At 26.6% G+C, this 24,617-nt stretch overlaps 2 protein-coding genes across 2 annotated transcripts; both read right to left on the minus strand.

Annotated features, from left to right (window-relative positions):
- Positions 1 to 402: 402 nt before the first annotated feature.
- On the minus strand, positions 403 to 16,604 carry LOC129965652 (transmembrane protein 177-like). The gene is made up of 4 exons (XM_056079737.1): positions 16,516 to 16,604; positions 8,630 to 8,783; positions 3,706 to 3,757; positions 403 to 1,557 (listed from the first exon to the last, which is right to left on the minus strand). Exons 2-4 carry the CDS (start codon positions 8,779 to 8,781, stop codon positions 823 to 825), a joined length of 939 nt encoding a protein of 312 aa, XP_055935712.1. The 5' UTR covers positions 8,782 to 8,783; positions 16,516 to 16,604; the 3' UTR covers positions 403 to 822.
- LOC129965653 (P2R1A-PPP2R2A-interacting phosphatase regulator 1-like) lies at positions 14,611 to 16,593 on the minus strand. The gene has a single exon (XM_056079738.1). It carries the CDS (start codon positions 16,105 to 16,107, stop codon positions 15,229 to 15,231), a length of 879 nt encoding a protein of 292 aa, XP_055935713.1. The 5' UTR covers positions 16,108 to 16,593; the 3' UTR covers positions 14,611 to 15,228.
- Positions 16,605 to 24,617: the final 8,013 nt, after the last annotated feature.

Raw genomic sequence — 24,617 nt, forward strand, 5'->3', positions numbered from 1 at the left:
TTAAACTACGCACAAAGAAAAATTCTTTCAAAATTTTGATGCATTTAAAAGTTAGAGTATGATAGATAAAGAACAAAGTGTAGGTATCGCTCTTATGCTTTTAATAAATCTGCCAAATACTTTTCAAATGCAATATGATATTAGTAACTCAGGAATAATAAAAACCAACTGTATGACAATCATATATAATAATGTCAGTCAGTGGAATTATTAATTTTAAAATTTGCTTCAAAATGCTTGCATATAATTCAAAGAAGCAATAACTCCACAATAATATAATCTTAGTCTCATATACAAGCAAATGAAGCAATTTCATTCAAATTATGTATGAGAAATAATCGCAGACAAAAAAAAAATCATCATGTGCAACATTGAGCTTGATGATTCTTAAGTTGATTATAATCCAAAATTTTCTTTCATAAGTGCCATATAGAAGTCTTAAGTGTTCAGCAGATACAATAATTTTCTATTTGAAATCTTGCTTTTCTATCTTTTTAGAGAGGTTTTTCTGGATGTATAAACTTTTTACATGTAATTGTATATTGTGTTAGATAGAAGGAAAAAAAATAATAAATAAATCATTTTGAATTGACTAAATGGTACCTAATTTTCTCATAACTAACATCATAATGCATGCTCTATATTTTGAAAGAACATAAAAGTTTTCAAAGCAAATGTTATTCATATTATCATTAAATTCATAACTCTTTTCTATGAGAACAAGCACTAATTTTTAATGAATACAATGCTTAAGTATTTCTAGAAAAGAATGTAATACAATAAATATTTAAAATTTCATACTATTAATTTGGTTTAAATTACTCAAGCTGGAACTGTTTTCATTTCAGTTGCCTTCATTTCCTGTAATAATTCTAATCTCTTTCGCAGAGGCAATTTTGGAGCTAGCAGTACATAGTTCTCATTTCCATCTTTATCATATAATTTTTCACCTCTAGGGCCTAAAAGTTCTCGAAGTGCTTTGTTTTGCAAAAGAGCTTTTTTATAAAATTCAATACCACCATCAAGATACTCAGGTCCAACAGCTGCTGCCATCCTGTCATATTTTTTAGCAGTTATGTGCTTCAAAGGATCTTTCAAACATCGATAAAGTGCATAACCAAAGGCATAACATGCAATGTAAAAACAAACACGTATTCTGAAAGGGACTTTTCCAAGATAATCACGTTTTGCATTCATTCTTCTAATGAATAATGCAGGAAAAAAGAAACAACCTGTGCTAACAGACACATTATCCATTACATCCCAAATGTTACAAGAGTAAATTTCTCTCATCAAACCAAATTTTTTTGCATTATCAGATAATGTCAAAGCATCTAAAAGGTCTTGGCCATCTACGATCCAGTCAATACTTTCATGTCCTTCTATTCTTAACTTTGCAAAACTGATATCTTTAGGGTCTTCAAAAAAGAAAGGAATACCAATCATTGCACCCCAAGGTGAATTTGTACCACCAGTATGGTATAAATCTTGACCAATGACATTAAAAAACTTCATTTTTTTCTTTTCCTGTTTTTCTAACTTACAATCTTCTAGCACCTAAAAAAAACAAAAAACATTTGAATTATTCAATAACATAAATACATATTTTTCTCTGAAGCAAAATACAAAATTTAATCTGGCAGAACATTTTTTAAATATTCCAATCCATTTTATATAATGAAATTTCTTGCCATACCTATACAACCAATTAAATTCCATTTTACAAATTTTAAAATTACATTTATGATTTTTTATCTAAACAATAGCTATAAAACAACTGAACTTATACTATCAAATAAAAAAGCTTAACATTCAAATGTAAATAAATTTTAACAAAGTTTAATTTTCTCCTAAAATTTAATATATATATATATATATATATATATATATATATATATATATATATATGATCCAACCCCAGCTCTTCCTTAAAATGAAATTCTGAAATAATTCTTTATAGCTTGGAAAGAATGAAACTGATGGAAGTTGAGATAAAGTGTCTTTGCCATTTGTGAAAAATTCAAAGATTACAATGGAATGACAGCAAATCTTATAGGGATGATTATTTATATCAGCGTCTCTAAGATTTAAAAATGCTGCAGTTTTGTGTTGACTAACAATGATTCAACAATTTTCAAATAAATATACTTATTTCATGTACGAAGATAGTAACTGCAAGTTTTAGCATCAAATAGTTAGCAAGAAAGTTTTGTAATCAAAAATTCAATTTTGAGATATTGACAAATTTCCAAGAAAAACACATTTTTGGCTTATGTCTGTCTGGGATAAAGATAAAGATAAAACACTTTGAGCTAAATCAATGAAATTTGGTATGCAATTTTTACACCAAATTAGTAGATTGTCTGAATATAAGTTAACAACAAGATGAAGAGAGTTAAATAGATAAAATTGGGTACACAGATTTAACATCTATAGTGTAGATTACCTATCAAATTTTGAGCCAAATCCAATAAGTCATTGGTCTGTATTTTCTGAAATGTAAGCAACTCAAAAATGGAGTGAATTAAATATATCAAATATTGTATGTGATTTTGTGATTACCATCGTAGTTCTATATCAAATTTCAATTTGGAAAAAAACAAGTCTGAAACATGAATTCCAATTTTCAGGGACTATTAGTTGTATGTCAGGGACTAATTGCCAAGGATCACATAATGGATTCAAACCCAAAATCAGTATTCAATAATTATTGCTCATCAGTGAAGATAAGCTGCCTTGCAAGGCATTCATGGCCTTATGCAAGGGTCCAAAATTTTATGATGGGTGAGATGAGTAATACTTTCATTAGAAAGTATGTGAAAATTTTCAGAAGGTTATTTCCACTGGTTTAGACACAAGACTAGTTATATGTGTCTATTTATAAGGATTATACTATTATTTCTTGTTTACTTACATAGTAATAATGTTTCTTGGAATAATATAACTTTTATTATTTTGATTAGTATTTTTTATTTATTTATTATGGTAAAGAAAAATATTTTTATCATTTAAAATTATATAAAGGAATAATTGAATTGAGTGAATTTTAGAGAGTGCTGAATTTCAAAATTTTTCTCCTAAAACAAACAGTATTAATTAACAAAAAGCTTAAATTATTTAAGTAATTCAGCAAAATTATACCTCTGCTAAAGATTAAAATATTTTAGTCATATTATTTATAATATTATGAGAAAACATTTGTATTTAAAATATATTAAAAATACTAGCTATACTGAAGATAAATATATCAAATGACTGACTAGTCATAAGCATTTAACTGTATAATTGATTGTTTAATTTATTAACAAGAAAGAAAACTGTCACAATATGAAAAATTGGAATTTTATAGAAGCAGTTGAATTTGACCTATTTCCCATAAAATAACAGTGTTTTCTACCTTGAAAGGTTGTTCTCAGCCATAGTGAATATCAAACTAAAATTGTGCCATGCCAATGTCCTTAAAAAATATTTGAGATTTGAAACTTTTTAGGTAGGGGGAGAAAGGGAAATTATTGTATCATTCTTTATTTGAGAGTGAGTGAATTATAATCTATATGTATTAGAAGAATTATTATCTATGAATCATATTCTATTTTTTTCCCCAGAATGCTCTCTTTCTGATTCTAATAAAATAATGCATACAAAATCATAACAATGACTATTCATAAATAGCTTCTAGCAAAAAAAAAGTAAAATATCACTTACATCATGAACCAGTGACTTTACTTTCTTGGAAAGAGGTTTTGGTTTACCATTTCTAAAAATTTGTAAATTCAATTATTAAAAGCTTTTACAAACATAAGTGCAGTTCAGTTATAAACACATTATCACTGTTTAACCTTATGCATATGAAAATTAATATGCATTAGCAGCTTTATCAAACTATTTTTCAAAAATATGAATGTAGATAACTTTTGCAGTAAGTGAACAATGTATTTCAAATGTTCTTACATAAAACATCAAATTATTTATAGAGATAAATATATTTAATTTCATTTCCATCCCACAACATATATTCATGCTAAAAGCAACTTTTTTTTTTCAAGCAAATCTGTTAAAACAAATAATTCAAAGAAAAATAAATTATTCTGAAAATTTATTGAATTTGTTAGCTACAATGTTTGTATTGAAGACAAACAGATTTATAAAATTATAAATAAATAATATCAATTAAAAAAAATAGAAAAATACATAGAATTACTCATTCTGTCTATTCATAAACAGATTTTGAAACATATGTATGTACTAGCAAATGATTTCATTATCAAATATATCCTGATAGCAATTAGTAATTTTTTACTAGACTTGTAATTGTTATGAATGGCCAAATAGAAAATATCTGCATAGAATGTCCATAAATGATTTACTGTTAATATTTTCTCTAATTGAACACTTAAAAAATGACTCTGAAATTTTTCTTGTAATAATTGTAGCATTTTTTAAAATTCATAATATAGTATCTAAAAGTACTGAAATACAATGACAGCAATGATATGAAATTTCAATTAATTAAAAATTACGTTGAATTTTAGCATTTTATTGTAATAATTTCCAGAAATATTATTGCACAGAACTAAATTTTGCACTGTTTCAAATTTTTCTTTTTAGTGATACCAATTTAATAGTCATGTAAATTTATATATATTTGCCTGACTTTTGACAATAGATTATATTGTTGCCCTAAAATGCAAGCCGTTTTTGTTGTCTTATCAAATACTTAATCGCATGATTTTTTTTCCCCATTGTTGAAAGCTAAAAATGAAGAATTCTGTTACATCTATGTAGTTTACAACATAAATAAAAAAAAAGTGAATTTACAAAATTGCAAAATTTAAATGATAAATGAACTAGATATTTAATGTTAACACAATGATGTTATGGGACTATCAGTATTAAAAAGGTTCATGTACATGATAAATAGAACTTAAATAAGGAAATTAATAATTGTCAGATAATTTTACAGAATCAAGAACAAGAAAAATTATTTTTATATTATATTAACATTCAAAAAATTATCTTTTCAATGATACCAATGCTTTTAATGTATAAATATGTTTTAATCAAATTTAAAAGTATTTTGAGCATATTTTATAATAAAAATTCAGAACAAACATTAAATGTATCACAAATGACAATACAAAGAAAAATTAAGAATTCTAGAAAAAATTCAAAGTTGTTAATAAAAGTCACAATTAAAGTTGCAGATTTGTTTTTGTTTTACAATTCAGATCACTGTTCTGCTCTTTAAAACATTACTGTCAAAGCAGATTTCAGGAAAATAAATTATTTACTTCAATTTAGGGAAAATCGGTAAAAGACTTTATATTTAAAGATGCTATTAATATGATAAAAAATACCAAATTTTAAGTTGCTTTAAATTAGAAATTAGGTCACAGTGCTAAAGTGTGTCCATTTTTTATAAATTTTTGGGAGCTGACAAAAAATAAGGAAAATGCATAGTAAAATGAACAGAGTGACACAACTTTTAAATATGAATCATATATCAATCAAAATTTGAAGCTTAAAAATAACTTGGTGATGAAGCCATTAACACCAAGCTACATAAATATTTAATAAGAAAATTTTAGCTACCATTATACCTGGGAGCCAGCTGTTCACCAAAGATGGCTATCTTTGCTTATAATAAAATTGAATGGGTGTATTAGTATGTGTTGGTACTCTATATACCAAACTATCAGGCCTAGATCTACCAAGCTCGGCACATATATACTTTGAAGTGTGGGAATCTACATTTTGAAGCCTTTTTTTTTTTTTTTTTTTTTTTTTTTGGAATTTTAAATAAAAATAGAGCAAAATTTTTGCATTTTTCTGAACAGCTTCCAAAAATATTACTATACAAAAATTTTCCCATCTTAAAATTTAAAAAAGTATCTTTTCAACAATGCCAATTCTTTAAATATAAACTGAATTCCTATTTTTAATCAATTTTTAAAAATATTTTAAGCATATTTTCCAACAATAAATAAAAATAAAATTTAATCCGCACATTATGATTGCATGTAAAAAGTGCCTTTTATCAACATATTGCCACTATGTTGATAAAACTTTAAATTAATTCCAACTGCAAACTAAATCTAGAGAAATATAATATTTAGCACGCCTGTATGAAATAAAATAAATACAAAAAATAATATTTCCTAGAAAAATAAATGTAAGAAAAAGTTTTTTGACCTTTAAAATGTTTGCATTATTAATTCATTGTGCTATTTAAGCCAAACATGGTTTAATATACACAATATATCCATGTTAATCAGGACTCAATGGTCCATTTTTAAAACTGTGAGCAATAGCCTTACACATCTAATAAGAAAAATGGTCTAAACAAAGTAAACAATTGTGTTTTATGTAGTTTGAGTTAATATAGTCTCTGATAAATAAAGAATCTTATATTTTTATATAGTTCCTTGGTGCTTTAACTCATATTTAGCGAAATATTCTTGAGATTCTAACATTTCAAATAAAAGGAAATATCCACTCTACTACAACTTATTGAGATATGAAAATTTTCACTTCCTTAAAGTCATTTTTGCTTCAATTTAAAATTCAAATTTTGCAGGAACTGACAGAAATTTAGAAAAATACATGGTACAATGAATAGGTTTAAGGTTTCTATAATGACTATCAAATTTTGAATCTTAAAAATATTTTGCTGAAGAAACTATTAAGGGATCAAGTTACATAATATATTGAATTGGAAATCTTAGAAAACATTAATCTCAGTGACCAGTTTCGGAAAAATTTCATGAATTTTATTATTATTATTTTCCTTAAAAGGGACATTGACGAAAATGGTTAGACTATAATTATAAATTCATTGAATATATTCAACAACTGAATTCCATCCTGCACTGCATTTTAAATCTATGTTTTCTCATAGAAAGACAATATTTTTATTATTGTCAAATAATTTTATTTACATGTCGCCTTTGGTGATCTGCAGTTCGTTTGGATTAACAGTTGCTAAACTTTTTAAATAAATATTTTATGTAACTTTATCTTAAAGGCTTATTTAACAAAATATTTGTAAATATTAAATTCTGATAGATATATAATTCATACTATTTCAGAAGCTTTATGCCATTCTGTGTTTTTTTACTATGAATGTCCATTTTCTGTGAATTCATATAAAAAAAATATCTTCGCTATTTCTAACCTTTTAATAATGTAATCTAATTTCCAAACTAAAACAAAGTAAAATTTGGCATTTTTCTTCATGCTAACAATATTTTAAGTCTGGATTCAAATCTTTTACAAATCTTCCAAAAATCAAGTAAATGCATCATTTGTTTTTCTGACATTTGTTTTGCTATTATGACCAAGATAATGTTTTATGTTAAGAACAGGACAGTAATTTGGGTTGTAAAACAAAAGCAAAAGAATACCTGCAATTTTAATAATGACTTCTAGCAATATCTTTCTTGTATTCCAAAATTCTCATGTTTTTATATTATTGATTTTGATACATTTAAAATTCAATCAGAATTCTTACAATTCTTGTTGAAAAACATACTTAAGATATATTTTTACAAATTTATTAAATACAAATGTATTATATATATATATATATATATATATATATATATATATATATATATATATATATATATATATATATATATATAACAAAAAAATGACATTGAATATATATATATATAATTTTAATTGAATTGCTTTCTTGAATTGAAATTGCCTGAGGTGCACATTTTCAACCTCAAAAATGTATATGTACCAAGTAAGATAGTACTAGGTCAAATGGTATTATAAGTAAAGATTTGTTTTCTCTGAAAATATTTGTCTCCACTTTTAATTAAGAAATTACTGTGTGTGATGTCCCATTCTACCAGGTAGATGCTTGGCACAGAGCTATGAAATCTGGTGCAAACATAATTTGAAATGTGAACCTCAAGCAGTTTTTCTTTTTGTAATTTAATTCATTTAATAAAGATTAAATAAAATGCCAGCATATTTATTATAAGTTTGAAAAATATTATAACAATAATTTTTCAACATTTGAAAATTTCAAAAACCACCCTTTTTATTATAACAATTCTTCCTCCAACTTGTAATAATTTTTAAAAATTAGTTTCAAGTACATCTTACAAAAGTATTGTTTTATAGTAACAACATTTTGTTTCCATTCAAAATATATTTTGTCCTGAGTTTTCAACCACAGAGCAGAAAAAATTGCATGGAAATAAAATTGACAGCACAGAAATTTAATCCTTTGAAATGGTATAAAATTAGTTTCCGCACAATGGGTTTCAGAATTGATAAGGAAAAAAAAAAGTTACATTTTACTGATTCTGAATAAAAAATATATAATTAAAATTTTGTAAAATCCTTCTTAACAAACATCTTCTATAAAATTAGAAACTATATGCCAAATTTCACAGCTTTAGTTCCAATAATCCGCATTACAAAACATTTTGAATGACTCCCCCCCCCCACACACACACCAGGCATGCCACATAATGCAATTTACAAATGATATGTTAACCTAATGCTAATATTATGGAAATGTAAAGGAAAACAAAAACAAAACACAAATTTTTAAAAATCAACACCTGAAAACTATACCTAAAATTGAATAATGAAAGCTATTAATTACTCATAAATTTGGATCATTTCTTTGAAATTCTCCTGCAATGGTCCATTAACAGCCACTTGAATACCAAAGATAGAAAGTCCTGTGATACCAATGCAAGTTCGAGTGAATATTCTTCCTTTAGGTGTTGAAAACCAAGATACAAGCCTAGACATTTCTAAATGAAAAAGGAGAGAAAAGAATATATATTATACGCAATTATTTTAATATCATTCATTCACACATATATAAGAATATATGTAACTTTATACGAATAAAACTATAACTAAAAGTTAATATATTTTAGACATCATGTTGTTAAAGTTACTTATTAGAATATAACATGCAAGATAATAAAGGGGTAAAATGGGAACTTACTTTTCCATGTATCTTCCACAATTCCTCCAAATTTTGCCACTGCTGTTTTCTCATCATGGAGTTACTGATATCTTCCATATAGCATTACAAAATTTTGAAAAATTCATAAATAAGAAATAAATGTCTTTGAAGTAAAAATTGCGGAAGACCCAAAGGAAAGTAAGTTGGAAAATTTTAAAAGATGTTCCTCAAATTCAGTGCTTTAATTAGAAAAGGATAAATATCTAATCATCCTGTAAAATACTTATTCATTATTAAGAATTATGCAAACATATAATAATAATGTAAAAAAGTGAATACAAATGAAAAAAAGTAAATTCAAGATATATATAAAACATTCCTTGATTCTTTTTTAATGGATTACCAGGAATTTTTTTAATTCAAAAATTGAAAAGTAATCTTTCTGATTTTTCAAATAACTGAAAGAAATATTTAATTTTTTTAACTACACTATTTAAAATGTCAGAATAAATAAATCTGTATGTTTTTCTGATTATATTTCATTTGATTACTTTGGGAATAAACAGATCAATATGATTTTTATGCATTCAAAATAAAATATGTGACTCCATTTTATAAAAAATTATCTCAAGATTGTAATATTGTGAAAAAAAATTGAGACATAAGAACAATTTTTCAGATGAATAATTTTATTCACAAATTATTTTCCAGTAAGAATGTGCATTATACACAAATAGTGCAGGATATTTATTCTCAAAGAAATAACCTATTGAATATAAAAAAAGTGGCACAAATGTAAATAGTGAGCAAAAAAGATTAATGAACAACAGGTATGATACTAGACCAAACACCTATGCACATATACAGATACAGCTTATTAGGCATATGAGAAACAGAATGCAACATGTCTAATGAACATTTAGCAAACTATTTGATACACAAATGTATTCGGAACTGGTAATTCAAAAATGACATGGATAAAAATTATTCAGTTTGCCACAGTGAAATTTTATAGATAAATCTAATAACTTCAATCTTCAACTGACAGAAAACATTTTATAAAGTTTGTGTAAACTGTTGTATTTTTTTTTCCGGTATAAACAAGAAACAAAATGGGATATAAAAGGGTTAAAGAAAACTTTAATATTCATGTTGAAATCTTCCAAGATATAACTTCTAAAATGAGTATCCTTCTCCAAAAAAAATTCATATTACTGTCAGATTATCATACATATTATACATCCAATAATTATGTTTGCAATTCAATAACAAACATACAAGTGTTCACTCATTTCCCACTTTTTGAATAAAATTTGATAGTAGAAAAATTATGTGTAAAATTTTATTTTAATAGTTCAGAATTACCAAAACTTAACAAAAAAATATATCTTTCAAGTCAACTAGTCTGAAAAATTCTAATTTGAAAAGATTCAAAGAAAATACTTTAAGCTAGGCAAAAATGATCATTTTGTTTTAAAAATGTCAAGGAAAATAAATCAAAATCTTAGCAAATTGTATTATAGAAAACAGATGTGGTAAATATCAATCCTTTTTAAAAATACATTTGATCTTTTATGTAAAGACAAGAAAAATATAATGAAAATGAAACAAATACAAAAAAAAGTGAATAAATTGATTTTATTTTTTTAAATGCCTTTTTTTTTTTTTAATTTTGAAAGCTCTCACACTTTCAAATCATAAAATTGTTATCTTCTTGTCCTTACACTGTAATATCAATTAAAAATAAATTTGTGATAAGTTACATTGCTAATATTTTTGTATCATTATTGTAATTAAAATTATATTCATACTTTAAATAGAAATGGGAACTTAAATAATTAATTTAAAATTTCCCATTTTTTTTTACTTTTTCTAGATGTATATATCATATTATTAAAATGCCAATTTTAATAAAGATAAAAAATAGTTATAATTTTTACTCTTAATAAAATGAATGCCACACAGGATCATTTGATATTTTCTGATAGCTTGACAAAAGTCAAAATAAATAGATATGTATAATGATTTTAAAGAAATGCTAAACAGCTACCAAATTTTAAATAAAAGCATGTTACAACTGATGCACTTTGGCAGTCTCTATGCTATAAGTGGTATTTCACACTAAAAACAGGACTTGGCAACAACTGCTGACAGATAAAGCTTACATTTTATTATGTGCCATTTAGAAACAGTATGAAATACATAAAAGCGAACCATTACATTTATTCATGCAATTTAATAATAATATTCTTGTTTTACTTAAAAATGCTTTTATAATCTTAAATAGTTACTACATCAATTCATATTCAGAAGCTGGATTTTATGTGCACACATATATCCCTTTATTTCAAAATGTTATGAAAACTAACATTAAAAGATTGATATTTAAACTTAAATGATTTGCAGTTCTTTATAAGACTAACCTGCCAAATATTTAATCGAACATTTTTCTTAAATTTAAAAAATTGCTGAATGTAGTATTTAATAAAATAAAAAGTAATAATTCTGGGGGAGAAAAATATTTTAGACCAAATTCCAAAAATTTAGAACAAATTGAAATTTACACAAACTGTTCCTTTTTTTAATACACTTTGCAAGAATTTGAAAAAAAAAAAATGTTTGCTCTATTGACAGAAATGTACAAATAAATATACAAGATATTTTTAAATAAAATTATCACAATTTCCAGTCTTGAGATAGCATATATGTAATACAATCTTCAACTCAAATTTTATTTAATTAATACCAATTAGTAATTCAATAAGCTCAAAAAAAGACGTATTTCTTCACATATTTAGGTCACACAAAATATTAAATATATGACAATGACTGACTAAATTACAGCTTCAGTTTGTACTAATACTTCAATTCTTTGGTGAAATATGTGAGTAATTGTATCTTCTATTCTAATATCTCGAAGAAGAAGTGCATTCATATAGATGGATACACATATTAAGCACACTAAAACATGAAACAATGCCTTCATTTAAATGAATATGAATAGTATAAACAAATTATGAAAATGGTTATATGCAATGATACAAGGCATTAAAAAAGCAACATGTTTTAGCAGGACAGCAAAATTTCATTCCACAAAAAAATAATCTGTTCAATAACTTTTCAAACCTTTCTGCTTCCAATATCACTATATTGATTTTTTTACAAAATTTACAATGGAATGCTAATTTTTTTTATTAGTTTATATACATATATATAACAGCCTATGGAATTTCAGTGTATAGAAAAATTTTGCAACATAAATTTATCCACATTTTATATCTCTTTATAAAATAGCAAATACATTTATTTTTGTAAGAAATGTTTTATCAAATTCTTCAATCACAAATATTTTCAAGCATTCTTTTTTAATTAAATCCCAAAATATAACACTTTTAAAAACAAATAATATACAAGATAAAACAACTGTACAACAATCCCAACACAAATACAACTTTGGTTAGACTTAAGAACATGACATTGCTTCCACACTTGCATTTTTTTGAGTAATCAAATTCAATATTATAAAATTGACCAAATTCAACATTAAATAAAATACAGTGGTTGCCTTCCTAACAGTTGACAAATAATGCAAACTGGCGATGCAATGCAAACAGTAATGTGTATTTAAGTCAAACTGTAATTTTTAATTAAAATTAAAGAAAAAAGCTCTTTCCAAACTCAATTCTACTCAACAATTAGATTATTCCTTCTACAACTTTTCTAATTTACATCAAGATACTACTCAACAAATTGAAATTTTCAGAAAAAGTCAACTTTTTATTATCATCTGTATAACAAAACAAAATTAATTATAACTATATAATATATGTTCAAAAAAGTCAAATCATATTATAAAATATTATTCAAAATATTTCCAAACAATTATTTTGAAGTTTTGATTTTACATTACCTATCAGATACTTGAAACTTAAATTTCTTCATAAAGATATTACGGAAAAAAAAAAAAAATCCATTAGTTCAGACAGTTTTTAAAATGTGTACTCATTAGCCAAGTATAATAAAACATGAAATATACAATTTTTCTCCAAACTCGAAGTTAAGATGCTTACTTGGTTCAGATACAATCAGCAAAAAAGTCATCAATATGCTACCAGTATGAGACATTATTAATAGGAATTATAAAAAGGTAGTAACGCTTATATGTGATTTAAAACATTCCCTTTAATAATCTTTTTCAGACTTATATTGCATGATTAGTAAAAAAACAAATTACAAAAAAACCCTATTATATACTAAGAGAATAATCAAGCTAATGCATTTTTTAATTTATATTATCATTTAATGACAACAAAAGACAGATCATTGCAGCTATTAATAAAAATTGTAATCACAGAATTTTTTTTATTTGATTAGATAAAAGAAAATAATTTAAAGTGAACATTACATTATTGAGTGACAATGCAACTCAGAGTATATGATTTTATTGTTTTCAATTATCATCAATAGCTTGGCAAAAAAAGGTTTTTAGCACTTTATTGTTTTTCCCTGAATTTTTAAAAATATTTTTATATAGCTTTAAAAAGTTAGACAACTAGATTATTATTTAATTTCCATAATACCTTCACCACTAAATAAATATGATATCTATATCATATTTATTTTTTATTACTATACTAAATCATATACACACATTTAAGCAACTTTCTTGCTAAACGAAAAGTAGTGTTTTGTAGCAATGTTCAAAGCTGGCAAATACTGTTAACAATCTAAAGGAAAAATTCCCGATACATATTTCAATATTTTTAGATATCATGATAGATATCAAAAAGCATACAAATGCGTGAAACAATTTTATTTAATAAAATTCATTTTCTTTCTCAGTGTCACAATGTCTTTAAAATATAAATTTTTGTTCCCATTTAAATTATGTTTTATATCAAAATTTTCTAGCAGCAATTGTAGCCTTCCAATGGAAAATGTAACTAACTACATTTAAAAAAAATACTTAAGAGTTCCTGTGCAATGTTATTTAAAGTTCCTGTTCTACAATTTATTTGTTTCAAAAAATTTCTATTAACACAAAGAATTTTTTTAAAAATTAAAACTAATCAGCATAAAATTTGATCTATATTACATATTGGAATTGATTTTAAATGATACAGGTTTTCCTAATCATTTAGCTAAAGTCATTATAATCTTTGAAATTTTAATGACTGACATATATTACTGATATAGAAAATAATCCATATCAGTAGTTTGTTACAATACATGAATGTCAAATTGATTTCCTTGTCAATATCAAATAACTATGTTGATATTAATAACTCCAAATTTATACTGCAGATAATACAAAATAAATATATTTCCTGCTATGTCCATTTCCTTAACTTTGACTTTTAGAAACATCATAAAAACTAAAGCAATAAAATTTTTTATTGATAATTCTGATTTTTTTTTTAAGAAATCTTCCAGAATAATAAAAAGCAGCAAAATAATGAAATTATCTCGAACTACAATTCATACAATACATAATAATTAAAAGAATACTTATCAGAATTTCCTTTCCTTTTTTTTAAATTTAGAAATTATTTAAAAAACACTCATAACTTTGAAAGTAAAAGAAAAATGAGCAGTTCAAACTAGATATTTTAAAAATTTTAATACATTATTGCTTTAAAAAAAGCAAAGATAAACTGTATAAAGAAAAAGCTTGACATCAATAATGAAACATATATGTACATAATTATTTAAATTTATTCTGAAATAGAGCTAGATAACAGTTTATAAAAAAAAATATAATCTTATAACTATAGCACCACAGTAGCATTAAGTGGTTCAAATAAAAAACAACAACAGGTTGCTTTGTGAATCTTTCTTGCATTCAAATAATGCATGAAAGACATCAATCCCATAAAAGAAAACAGGGTTCAATCATTCATATTGTTTCTCTATACATGACTTCTATCACATATCTGACAATGAAATAGCCATATATGATAATGTATTAACAAAGATGAAATTGAAAAACATCAATATTTTACAGAGTATTATTAACATATCTCAATATTTACATGACTGATAAATATCAATTCATTTATGTCATCTATAAATTTACCTTGCACACATTTGAGATAACTAACATTTAACAGTGCAGTACTATCACAACATAGATAATAAGCCTCATACTAACAAAGCTTATATAATGAAAATGGTACCAACAATATTTTTACAAAGGTATATAATTTGGCACTGTTAAACAGACATAAACCCAGAGTTGCTCAAAAATAGCTATTCATAATTTTGTGAAATCTACATAAGATAAATTAATTGTAAGATTTCTGATTCGATGGAGCTGGGTCAACAGGTTTAAATGTGCCATAAGGTGAACTCAAACAGCTCGACAATGAATCTGAACTACGACGTGAATCACTATGATCTGAACTATTACATGTATCCATAGAGTTAAAAGACAAGTTTTGAATATGTGGAGCATTAGGCCTTGACTCCATGTCAGGTGATGACATACCAGTGTTCAGGTGTTTTGCACTGCTAGGCATATAGTCGCTATCATCGCTATCCATGTTATCAAATTTTCTCTTTAGAGATAATTGACTAGGTCTCAAAGATATGGGACTCTGACTACATCTGGTAAAGTTTTTACGAGTAGGACTTGGGCTAGGGGTAGAGGAAAAGGCACTATGTTGCACTGGGAGACAAGTAGACGGCGAAAAGCACTGACGACCAGTATTAGTAGGAGAGGGCGAGCTACACATAACAATGTGAGAAGTGTGGATTTTTAAAGGATCTGTTACAGAGCGCTTATTGCCATCACCAAAAGAAGCTTCATCTAATGTGAGATCTTCTAAAGAATGTGATATCTGAAGTTTGGATTTGGTTTCTTTCTCATGAGCAGCTTCTCGAAATACAACATCCATTGATTCTTCCTGTTTAATTTGAGACACTCTGCTCAAAACAAGAGGTGAAAGGGGAGCTGTTGGAGAATTAGCAGAGCGACTAGGACTGAAGCTACCACTAAAACGTCGAGTTTGAGTCATTCTTGGAGTGCGTTGGGCAGCTGGTATAGTACTACCACGTGCACGCAAGTCTTGGGAGCTTGATGGTACATTGCCCAATTCGTTGATCATTGGAGCACTGTTGGATCTTTTTAAATTAGGACAAAGATTTGGTGGATCGATATCCATAATTCACTTTTAAATTACAAAAAATAAAATAAAAAACATAAAAGATTATAAATTTAGTAGTTTAAGCAAAACTCAATTAGATTTTAACACAAATGGATAAAACTTATCCACAAGCCAACTGTTGAACCTTCTAAGAAACATGTTAATGTGTTCATTACCACTATACAAAATGAGAAAGATAAAATCAATTGTAATCGATGCTTTAAAAGTTTTAATATAGAGAAGAATTATTCATAACTTTTATATTACTGTATGATACATGAAATCATGACTAGAAATGTTATGATATTTTGATGTTCTACAATGGCAACGCCAGAGAATTCACTGTACAGTATTGATTATAAGCATACTTAAAATTGGTAATTAAGACTTCGCTTTGCATTTTACAGATGAAATAGTAACACATACTCAAATTTTGATGAGGAGAATCAGCAATCCACTAAGACGACAAACGACGATAAGTGAGAGTTGAGAGTTGACTTTGTCTTCATCAGGAGTGAGAAACGAATAAAAAAAATAACATTTTGACGCAGTTACGGTTACTGATACACATATTTTCGAAAGCAAATCCGTATCTCATTCATGCAATTATATCATCAACGGACTAAATACAGCGCTGAAATTCAAATAAAGCAGGATCTTATTAATTTCTCTTGATCAATAAAGGTTGTAAGTTAAATTTAAAAGCATTTATCTTTTTGCTTCCTTGCTATTTATACTAATATTATAATTCCCGAAATGTTATTCTTTTTCTTTGTTGAATATTTAACGCACTAGAGCATAAAATTGTTTGGGTAATGAATTAATTAAAATTTACAAGTTAGGAGTTTATTTACTAAGTTACTGTTTTTTCATCAATATATTTTGTTTATGTCTAATTTCTTACCTATTTTATAAAAACTTTAAAGAACATTTATAAATATAATTTATAACATTAGTTTTCAATGTTGAAATTTAAGTTTAACCTATGTAACTGTTTTAACAAATATTTAAATAATTTTTTAAAGGATCATCATATGTTATAACTTTTTTTAACCCATAGAACTCTCTGCTTTAGACATGTGTTTTGATCAAAAATTTTACTATCTATATCTATTAGTTTATGAAAATAATTAGATTAAATTTATAATTTACTTTATAAATTAAATCATTGAAATGACCATCTTATAACGACTAAAAAGTGGTTGTGTGTGTGTGTGTGTGTGTGTGTGTGTGTGTGTGTGTGTGTGTGTGTGTGTGTGTGTGTGTGTGTGTGTGTGTGTGTGTGTGTGTGTGTGTGTGTGTGTGTGTGTGTGTGTGTGTGTGTGTGTGCGAGTGCGAGTGTGAGTGTGTGTGTGTGTGTGTGTGCGAGTGTGTGTGTTAGATACTCTATTTCCAGTCAGAATCTAGCATTTTCATATAGTATACAGTTTTTATAGTTGCAATCGTCTTTTTTCTATGCACATTATTATTGGAGAGGTTCAACAATAATGACGGACCTTTTTTTGTATTTTAAAGATTTTATTGTTTCTCCGCTTTCGGGAGTTTCTTTGAGCTTTGCTCTTCGGCGTGCTGCTACGTCGATGATGTTACAAATGCTGATGGTTTTTTTACATATACCGCTAGAGGGCGTTACAAGTGAAAGGCGGGGCAACAATTATGATCATGTAATAATTTAGCAATTAGAATTACATTCAGCATAATATTCATTTTCAAATGCACATGAATAATTTAGATATTATTTTGAAGGTTTTTTTTTTTTATTTCTAATTCTATTGCTCCTTTCATAAAATGGTAGTTTTACTTAGTTGCAGATTAAAAGCAGTCACAATAATAGAATTTTTCTTCCATTCTGAAAGGTAATTTGCTGAAATATGCATTCATAATAATTAGTTTTTAATTGTTTTATCATTTTATATAATTATCATTCAGTTTTGAATGAAAAAAATTACATAAATTTGTATGCATTTATAATATTATGTATATGTAATTTTGAAGATTAGCCTGGAACAGTATTGTACTCGTATAATGATTTTTGTACAAGATGATTAACATCAGACGATTATTTTAATAACAAAAATAATGTGTAATAATTTAAATTAAATTCATACAAGTCAACTACGGTAAATAATCCAACTTAAATCTTATATTTAATAGGGAGTCATTTTGCTTAGAGGGTTTTAACAATTCATTGACTGAAAAGCATTCAGAACTGTTTCTTTTAACTTTAACGCATCAAAATAAAATTCAAATAGTAACATAGTTTTGTGAACTATTGTTTATTTCTTCGCACTTTCCAATTTAGTTCTTATTTTTTTTCTACAACAATTACTGCCTTTTGCAGAGCAAAATTAAGTTTTATAATTTAATTAAATTTAGTTGACAGTGCAAAATTAATGCAATTAACTTGATGAGTAAGCAAGATGAAATTTTAAATTCATGTAAATATTTCTTGTTCGTAAATATTAACATAAGCGGTATAGTTTATACGCAGTGGCCTACAATATCAATAGTTTATGTCCTTTATAACAAAAGCCCATGTTTATAACGTTTTGTTTTGTAAGCTCCCTTCATTTTTTTAAAAAAATTAATGGCCATCATTTAAAACTGTAACAACTAATTACCAAATAACACTTCATGCATAATTTGCTAATGAAAATCCAAAATTCATTTTCAAAAAATTTTAATGCCAAGGACATTTTTTAAAAATTTTAAAATTAAAATAGACAGAAATTTGATTTTAAATAAAGAAATATTTATTTAATATAAATCACTCAATAAAATTTAGAATTTTTTTTATAAAGTAAAAAAAAAAGATAAATTTTAGTTTTTGATTTTCATAATTAAAATATGTTTAATTGTAAAAGGTAGAAATCAAATCGAGAGCATAATTTTAAAAATAAAACAAACTTTCCAAATTCGGTTCCTTTTTTTTTCAATGAATTAATTCTAAGAAAGTAATGCAGCAATCGATATCACAATTATTAAAAACGATTTTGACGATCAGCTGGTTCCTCAATAATATTGGTTATATATAATGTTATTTAAGTCGTTTAGATATAAATTTATTTCAATGATTCTGTCAAACTTTTAAATATTAAAGTTGTATTTTTAGTATTATTTTAATTCTGTTTATTGTGTACATTAATCTTTCGATTGGAGACCAGTCTCGTATTATCACAGTGCTATTAAAAATATACAGTGGCTCGAAAAATTGAGAGTACACCTTACTTTTACTTGATAAATTCTACTTTCAATATAAATAACACATTACCGAAAAGTGCAAACATATTTTTATTTTTATACATAACAAATAGTTTAATTTAGAGTAAAAATAAAGAAAAACCAACGAAAAACTTCTAAATTGAAAAGTTTCAGAAGCATTTTAAATAAACATACGCAGAATTTTGCCTCAAAAAATTGAGAATGCACCAATGAAATTCTTATAATATCTCGCATAGAAAGAACATGTCAGTATTTAGTTGCATTTCTTTTGACTTTTATAATGGCCTCTAAACGTCGTGGTACCGATTCGACCAATTTTTGGTGGTATCTGAAGACCTTTTAACCCATTCTTCTTGCATCACTTGTTTTAAATGGGTTTTGTTTCTAATTTTGTATTTTTGAACCACTTCTTCGATTGTGGCCCACAGATATTCAATGGTATTGATGTCGGGGTACTATGGTGGTGTGTGTAACTGCTGTTTACAATGAAAAAGACATCATATTTTGACGTTACGGTTTTACGTGTTTGGAGTCGTTGTCCTGCTGAAAAGTGGAATTTCCATCTAAACCCAAATTTTTAACACTGTCCTTTAGATTACTGCGACCATATGGTTCATCCAACTTGTTGCAGAAACTTTTCAAATCATAGGCAGAAGTGTAAGTGCTGAAACTGTGCGAAATGCCATTAGACAAGCTGGATATAAAAGTAGCATTGTTAGAGAGAAACCGTTCATAAGCTTGCAAATTCAGAAAAAGCATCTGAAGTTTTCAAAAACTTATCTATTGAAGACCAATAACCTTTGGAAGAAATCTATATTTAGTAATGAAAGAAAGCTCAACATTTTTGGCAGTGACAGCCATCGTACTGTATGGAGAAAACCTAATACTACTTTGGATCCAAAAAATTTACATCCTACAGTTAAGCATGATGGTGACTCCGTCATGATTTGAGTATGCATGCCTTCATCCGGGGTAAGAAATTTAATTTTTATATATGGCATTATGAACTATATGGTTTACTTGGATATACTTCGCAGCAATCTAAAGGAAAGTGCTAAAAATTTGGATTTAGATGGAAATTTCATTTTCCAGTAGGACAACGACTCCAAACACGTAAAACCGTAACGTCAAAATATGATGTCTTTTTCATTGTAAACAGCAGTTACACACACCACCATAGTACCCCGACATCAATACCATTGAATATCTGTGGGCCACAATCGAAGAAGTGGTTCAAAAATACAAAATTAGAAACAAAACCCATTTAAAACAAGTGATGCAAGAAGAATGGGTTAAAAGGTCTTCAGATACCACCAAAAATTGGTCGAATCGGTACCACGACGTTTAGAGGCCATTATAAAAGTCAAAAGAAATGCAACTAAATACTGACATGTTCTTTCTATGCGAGATATTATAAGAATTTCATTGGTGCATTCTCAATTTTTTGAGGCAAAATTCTGCGTATGTTTATTTAAAATGCTTCTGAAACTTTTCAATTTAGAAGTTTTTCGTTGGTTTTTCTTTATTTTTACTCTAAATTAAACTATTTGTTATGTGTAAAAATAAAAATATGTTTGCACTTTTCGGTAATATGTTATTTATATTGAAAGTAAGATTTATCAAGTAAAAGTAAGGTGTACTCTCAATTTTTTGAGCCACTGTATGTCCTAATCTATATTATGAGTTTCGTAGTATTGTTTATTCACTTTTTTATTCATTTCTGAATCCTTCTGCTTTAGTTTTCAATAATGGAAGAAAGGCACGCAATTAAATATTTGATGAAATAAAGAGGATGCTTGAATGTATCTGTGTGTGGAATTTTAAAAAAATGTGTAGGGAATTTTTAAAAAAATGCTAAAATTCGGGAAAAATTTGCATGATTATTAAGCTGGCATCATTAAAAAGACGATTGGTTAAGTTTTTGAATGGTGTCAAGTTCTTTTCTGTGGAATATTTTTGAAAATTATAAAGAGAAAAAAAAAGTCAGCTTAATTTTAAATTAAAAGTTATTTTTAAAAAATCATCTTGAAATGCACATTTCTAACTTCCAAGGTATATAAATGTGCCAAATTTTGTAACCGCAGCTCAAACCGTCAAGTATGTCACTAACATACACACAAATAGCATATACACACCTCTTTTTTTTTAATTCGCAGAAAATAGAAAATGAGAACGTACTACTGATTAAAATACTTACTTTTTATTTTAAAAAATGCAAAAATGGAACTTTAAAAATTAATTTAAAATAACGAGGTTAAAATGCAGTATTTTTTTAAAGTCAAAAGTGCAAATTCGGCATTGAAGTTCAACACATGAAAGTATTTCGAATTTTTATGAGATAATAATCTTATTCTAATAAGGAAATTATTAGAGACAAATATCTCATCTCATTAACTAATGCTATACTTGAATCTTTAGGAAATCCTCAAGTGTTTACAATGTAAGATTTGACAAAAGTTTATTATTATTATTATTTTTTTTCATATGCTTATACATCCGGATTATGAAAAGTATACTTCATTTTCTATTCCGACTGTTTAATATGAATTCTTCAAAACTCCATTTGGTCTTTCCATTTCGCCAAATTTTTTTCATGGATTTACTAACCATATTTTTCGTGATTTATATGGATGTCATTATAATTCTCTTCCATGACAAATCTGAAAATTTCTTAAAAAAATTGAGACGAATTTTGTAATTGCCCCGATTACTGGCAATTACAAAATCAGGGTTCAAAATGTTTTTTGATTTTTTTAAAAATTTCTTTACAAAGAAAAATCGAATTGTTGGATTGCACCTTTCAAAATTTAACAATAGGTTCCTCACCTTCGAAACCGGCTGCGGCCTAAAATCTTCCGATTTCTACAACCATTGAAAAGTTACAAAGTTTCTTTAAATTAACTGGATATGTTAGAAAATGTATTCCGGGCATATTTAAGATTATAATACATAAAATAATAAAAATACTTTTAACACCGTTTTATAAACACTAGCCACCTTTGTTTCGTCCCGATTAATGACTGCTAAAAATTTCATTTAAATATTATCTGTAATTTGGTCTTAATAGCTTCATGAGAAAAATGTATTTATATTTCAGATTTCATAGGCACGTAGCTCAAAGTATTTTAGATACCTGACATCATTTTTTTCATTATGCATTCCTCTAATTTTCACTTTACATTCTTTTGCGCATGCTATTTATTCTGTGATTGGTTCTTCTAATGTCTATCCCTGTAGAGATGCATAATCCACGATTTTTTGAATAACAAATAATTTTGCTATTGTTATTTTTAAATATTTGTTCCAAATATCTGTTATTTCAATCATATTAATTTAAAATTATTATTTAATATTAAATATAAAATTTATTAATTGTAATTAACACTTAATTTATTAATTTAAGTAACGTATGATTGAATAAATTTATCTATTTCAGCTTACTTCTAAAATTTGATTTTTTTCAAAACTATTTATTTAATTTCTGTATTGGAGTAAACCATTTTCTGAAAAATTTGAATTAAATATAAATGTCATTTCTTTAAATTGTTTATTTTATTTCTAAATTCTACCAATAGATGGCGCCAGCAGTAAATGGAATATATGCAAAGTCAAATTATAAACAATAAAGAACGATTTGTATGGTACAGTGCATCAATACATACGAATACCAGTAAGACCGGTTACTCTCATGAAGTGGAGCGGCGACTTCACACTTTCCAGTGAAGTCACCGCTCCGATAAATTTCAGTGATATGCAATTCAGTGATACGATGATTCCAATAACCGGTCCGTTCACAGATTTCTCCTTTTCTGTTATGTTCGAGAGTTTCCATTGGACAGATCGTATCGATTGTTACTTTCCAGCGAAGTCACCGCTCCGGTAAATTTCAGTGATATCGTATCGATTGTTACTTTCTATCGTGATCCAAAACCTGTAATCGAAATATCACCAGTAAGATCGTATCAAGGATTTGAATCACACCCCTCTTTGAAAAGTATTGATCACTTGTATTTGTGACTTTTTGATATTGGTTACGTAATAACCACTCGTAAAATATTTGTCATCCCTATATCCCTGTGAATTATGCATCTCCTGTCAGTGTTATCATTAGTCCTTTACAGTGACCTTTGCAAAAGTTTTAAACAAATTTTCGGCTCATTTTCACCTTCCATAGTATATCATTGTCAACTTTGGTGACTCTAAAGCTCTGTCCCATAGAGGATAATTTTTGGCACATTTCCACTTTCCAAAGTATATCTTTGTCAAATTTGGTAGCATTATTTGTCTGTCCTGCAGAGCAGAGGAATAAGGCGTATACTTCTTTATTATTAATAGAGAAGGAAAAGACTAATTGGTAGCGATATATCATCTTTAAACTTATATGTAGGAAAGAAGAGGTTGCTTGGTAAAAATTATCAAATCCTATAATAGAGGAATCTCAGCAGTAGCACATTTCGAAGGCTGTAGTAAAAATTCAAGAATGGAATAAAACGCATTAGACATTTAGTGCAGTTGCCGCTGCTTGTTTAAGTAAATATAAAGAAGGTATAAAAAGTTCAATAAACTATTGCAATGTGTAATAACAAATCGATTTGATGATTTCTAAATTGTTATGACATTAAGTATCCTCGTAATTGTATTTGGTTTAAACAATTTATCTTTTTTTTTGTACTTTTATACATATATATTTTATCTATATATTTATTCTTTCGTAAAGCCAAACGATTAACAAAAAGATGGATTTGTAATAAACTTCAAATTAAATACAAATCCATTTCAGACTAAGTAAATGACATAAAATTTAACTGTAAAAGCAATAAAAAATTAATAAAATATTTAAATAGTTTCTTATAAAATTTTTGAAAAGATATTGGAATAGATAAATCAGAATTGACGCAATTCGAAGGAAGCTATTAAAGGTTACAAACAACATAACTTTTAGGTGTTGCATAATTTTATCAAGAGTTGGAGTTTTAAAAAAATTGCACACAGATAAAAAAAAAAAAGAAAACAAAACAAGAGAATTTACGTTCAGTGAAACTTACAATAGCATAATACTATTCCTCACAATATGGGTATGGTTTAAGTATAATATTAACAGTCAGCTTTAAAGTAATAACACAAGAGCACTTTTGGGATGAGTCTCGTAGTTTTGCTTTATTCTGATGGACTATGGGCAGATGACGAGGACAGCTCCAAAATGTGGTACCACTTCTTCAAAATTTCTACATCACACCAGCTAGGACATTCATGGGTTCTAAAAATTTTAAATGAATAGACCCACTTACATGGCAGTTTCTCGGTAA

Source organism: Argiope bruennichi, chromosome 4, assembly GCF_947563725.1.
Source record: "Argiope bruennichi chromosome 4, qqArgBrue1.1, whole genome shotgun sequence".
NCBI classification, from domain to species: domain Eukaryota; kingdom Metazoa; phylum Arthropoda; class Arachnida; order Araneae; family Araneidae; genus Argiope; species Argiope bruennichi.

Bases quoted from the DNA above. Each gene is read 5' to 3' on its own strand.
- LOC129965652 (XM_056079737.1), bottom strand. From the start codon at position 8,781: ATGTCTAGGCTTGTATCTTGGTTTTCAACACCTAAAGGAAGAATATTC. The intron at 3,758-8,629 runs GTAATTAATAGC...ACAAATTTTTAG, and splicing joins GAAATGATCCAAATTTATGA to AAATGGTAAACCAAAACCTC. The intron at 1,558-3,705 runs GTAAGTGATATT...TGTTTTTTTTAG, and splicing joins TAAAGTCACTGGTTCATGAT to GTGCTAGAAGATTGTAAGTT.
- LOC129965653 (XM_056079738.1), bottom strand. From the start codon at position 16,107: ATGGATATCGATCCACCAAATCTTTGTCCTAATTTAAAAAGATCCAAC.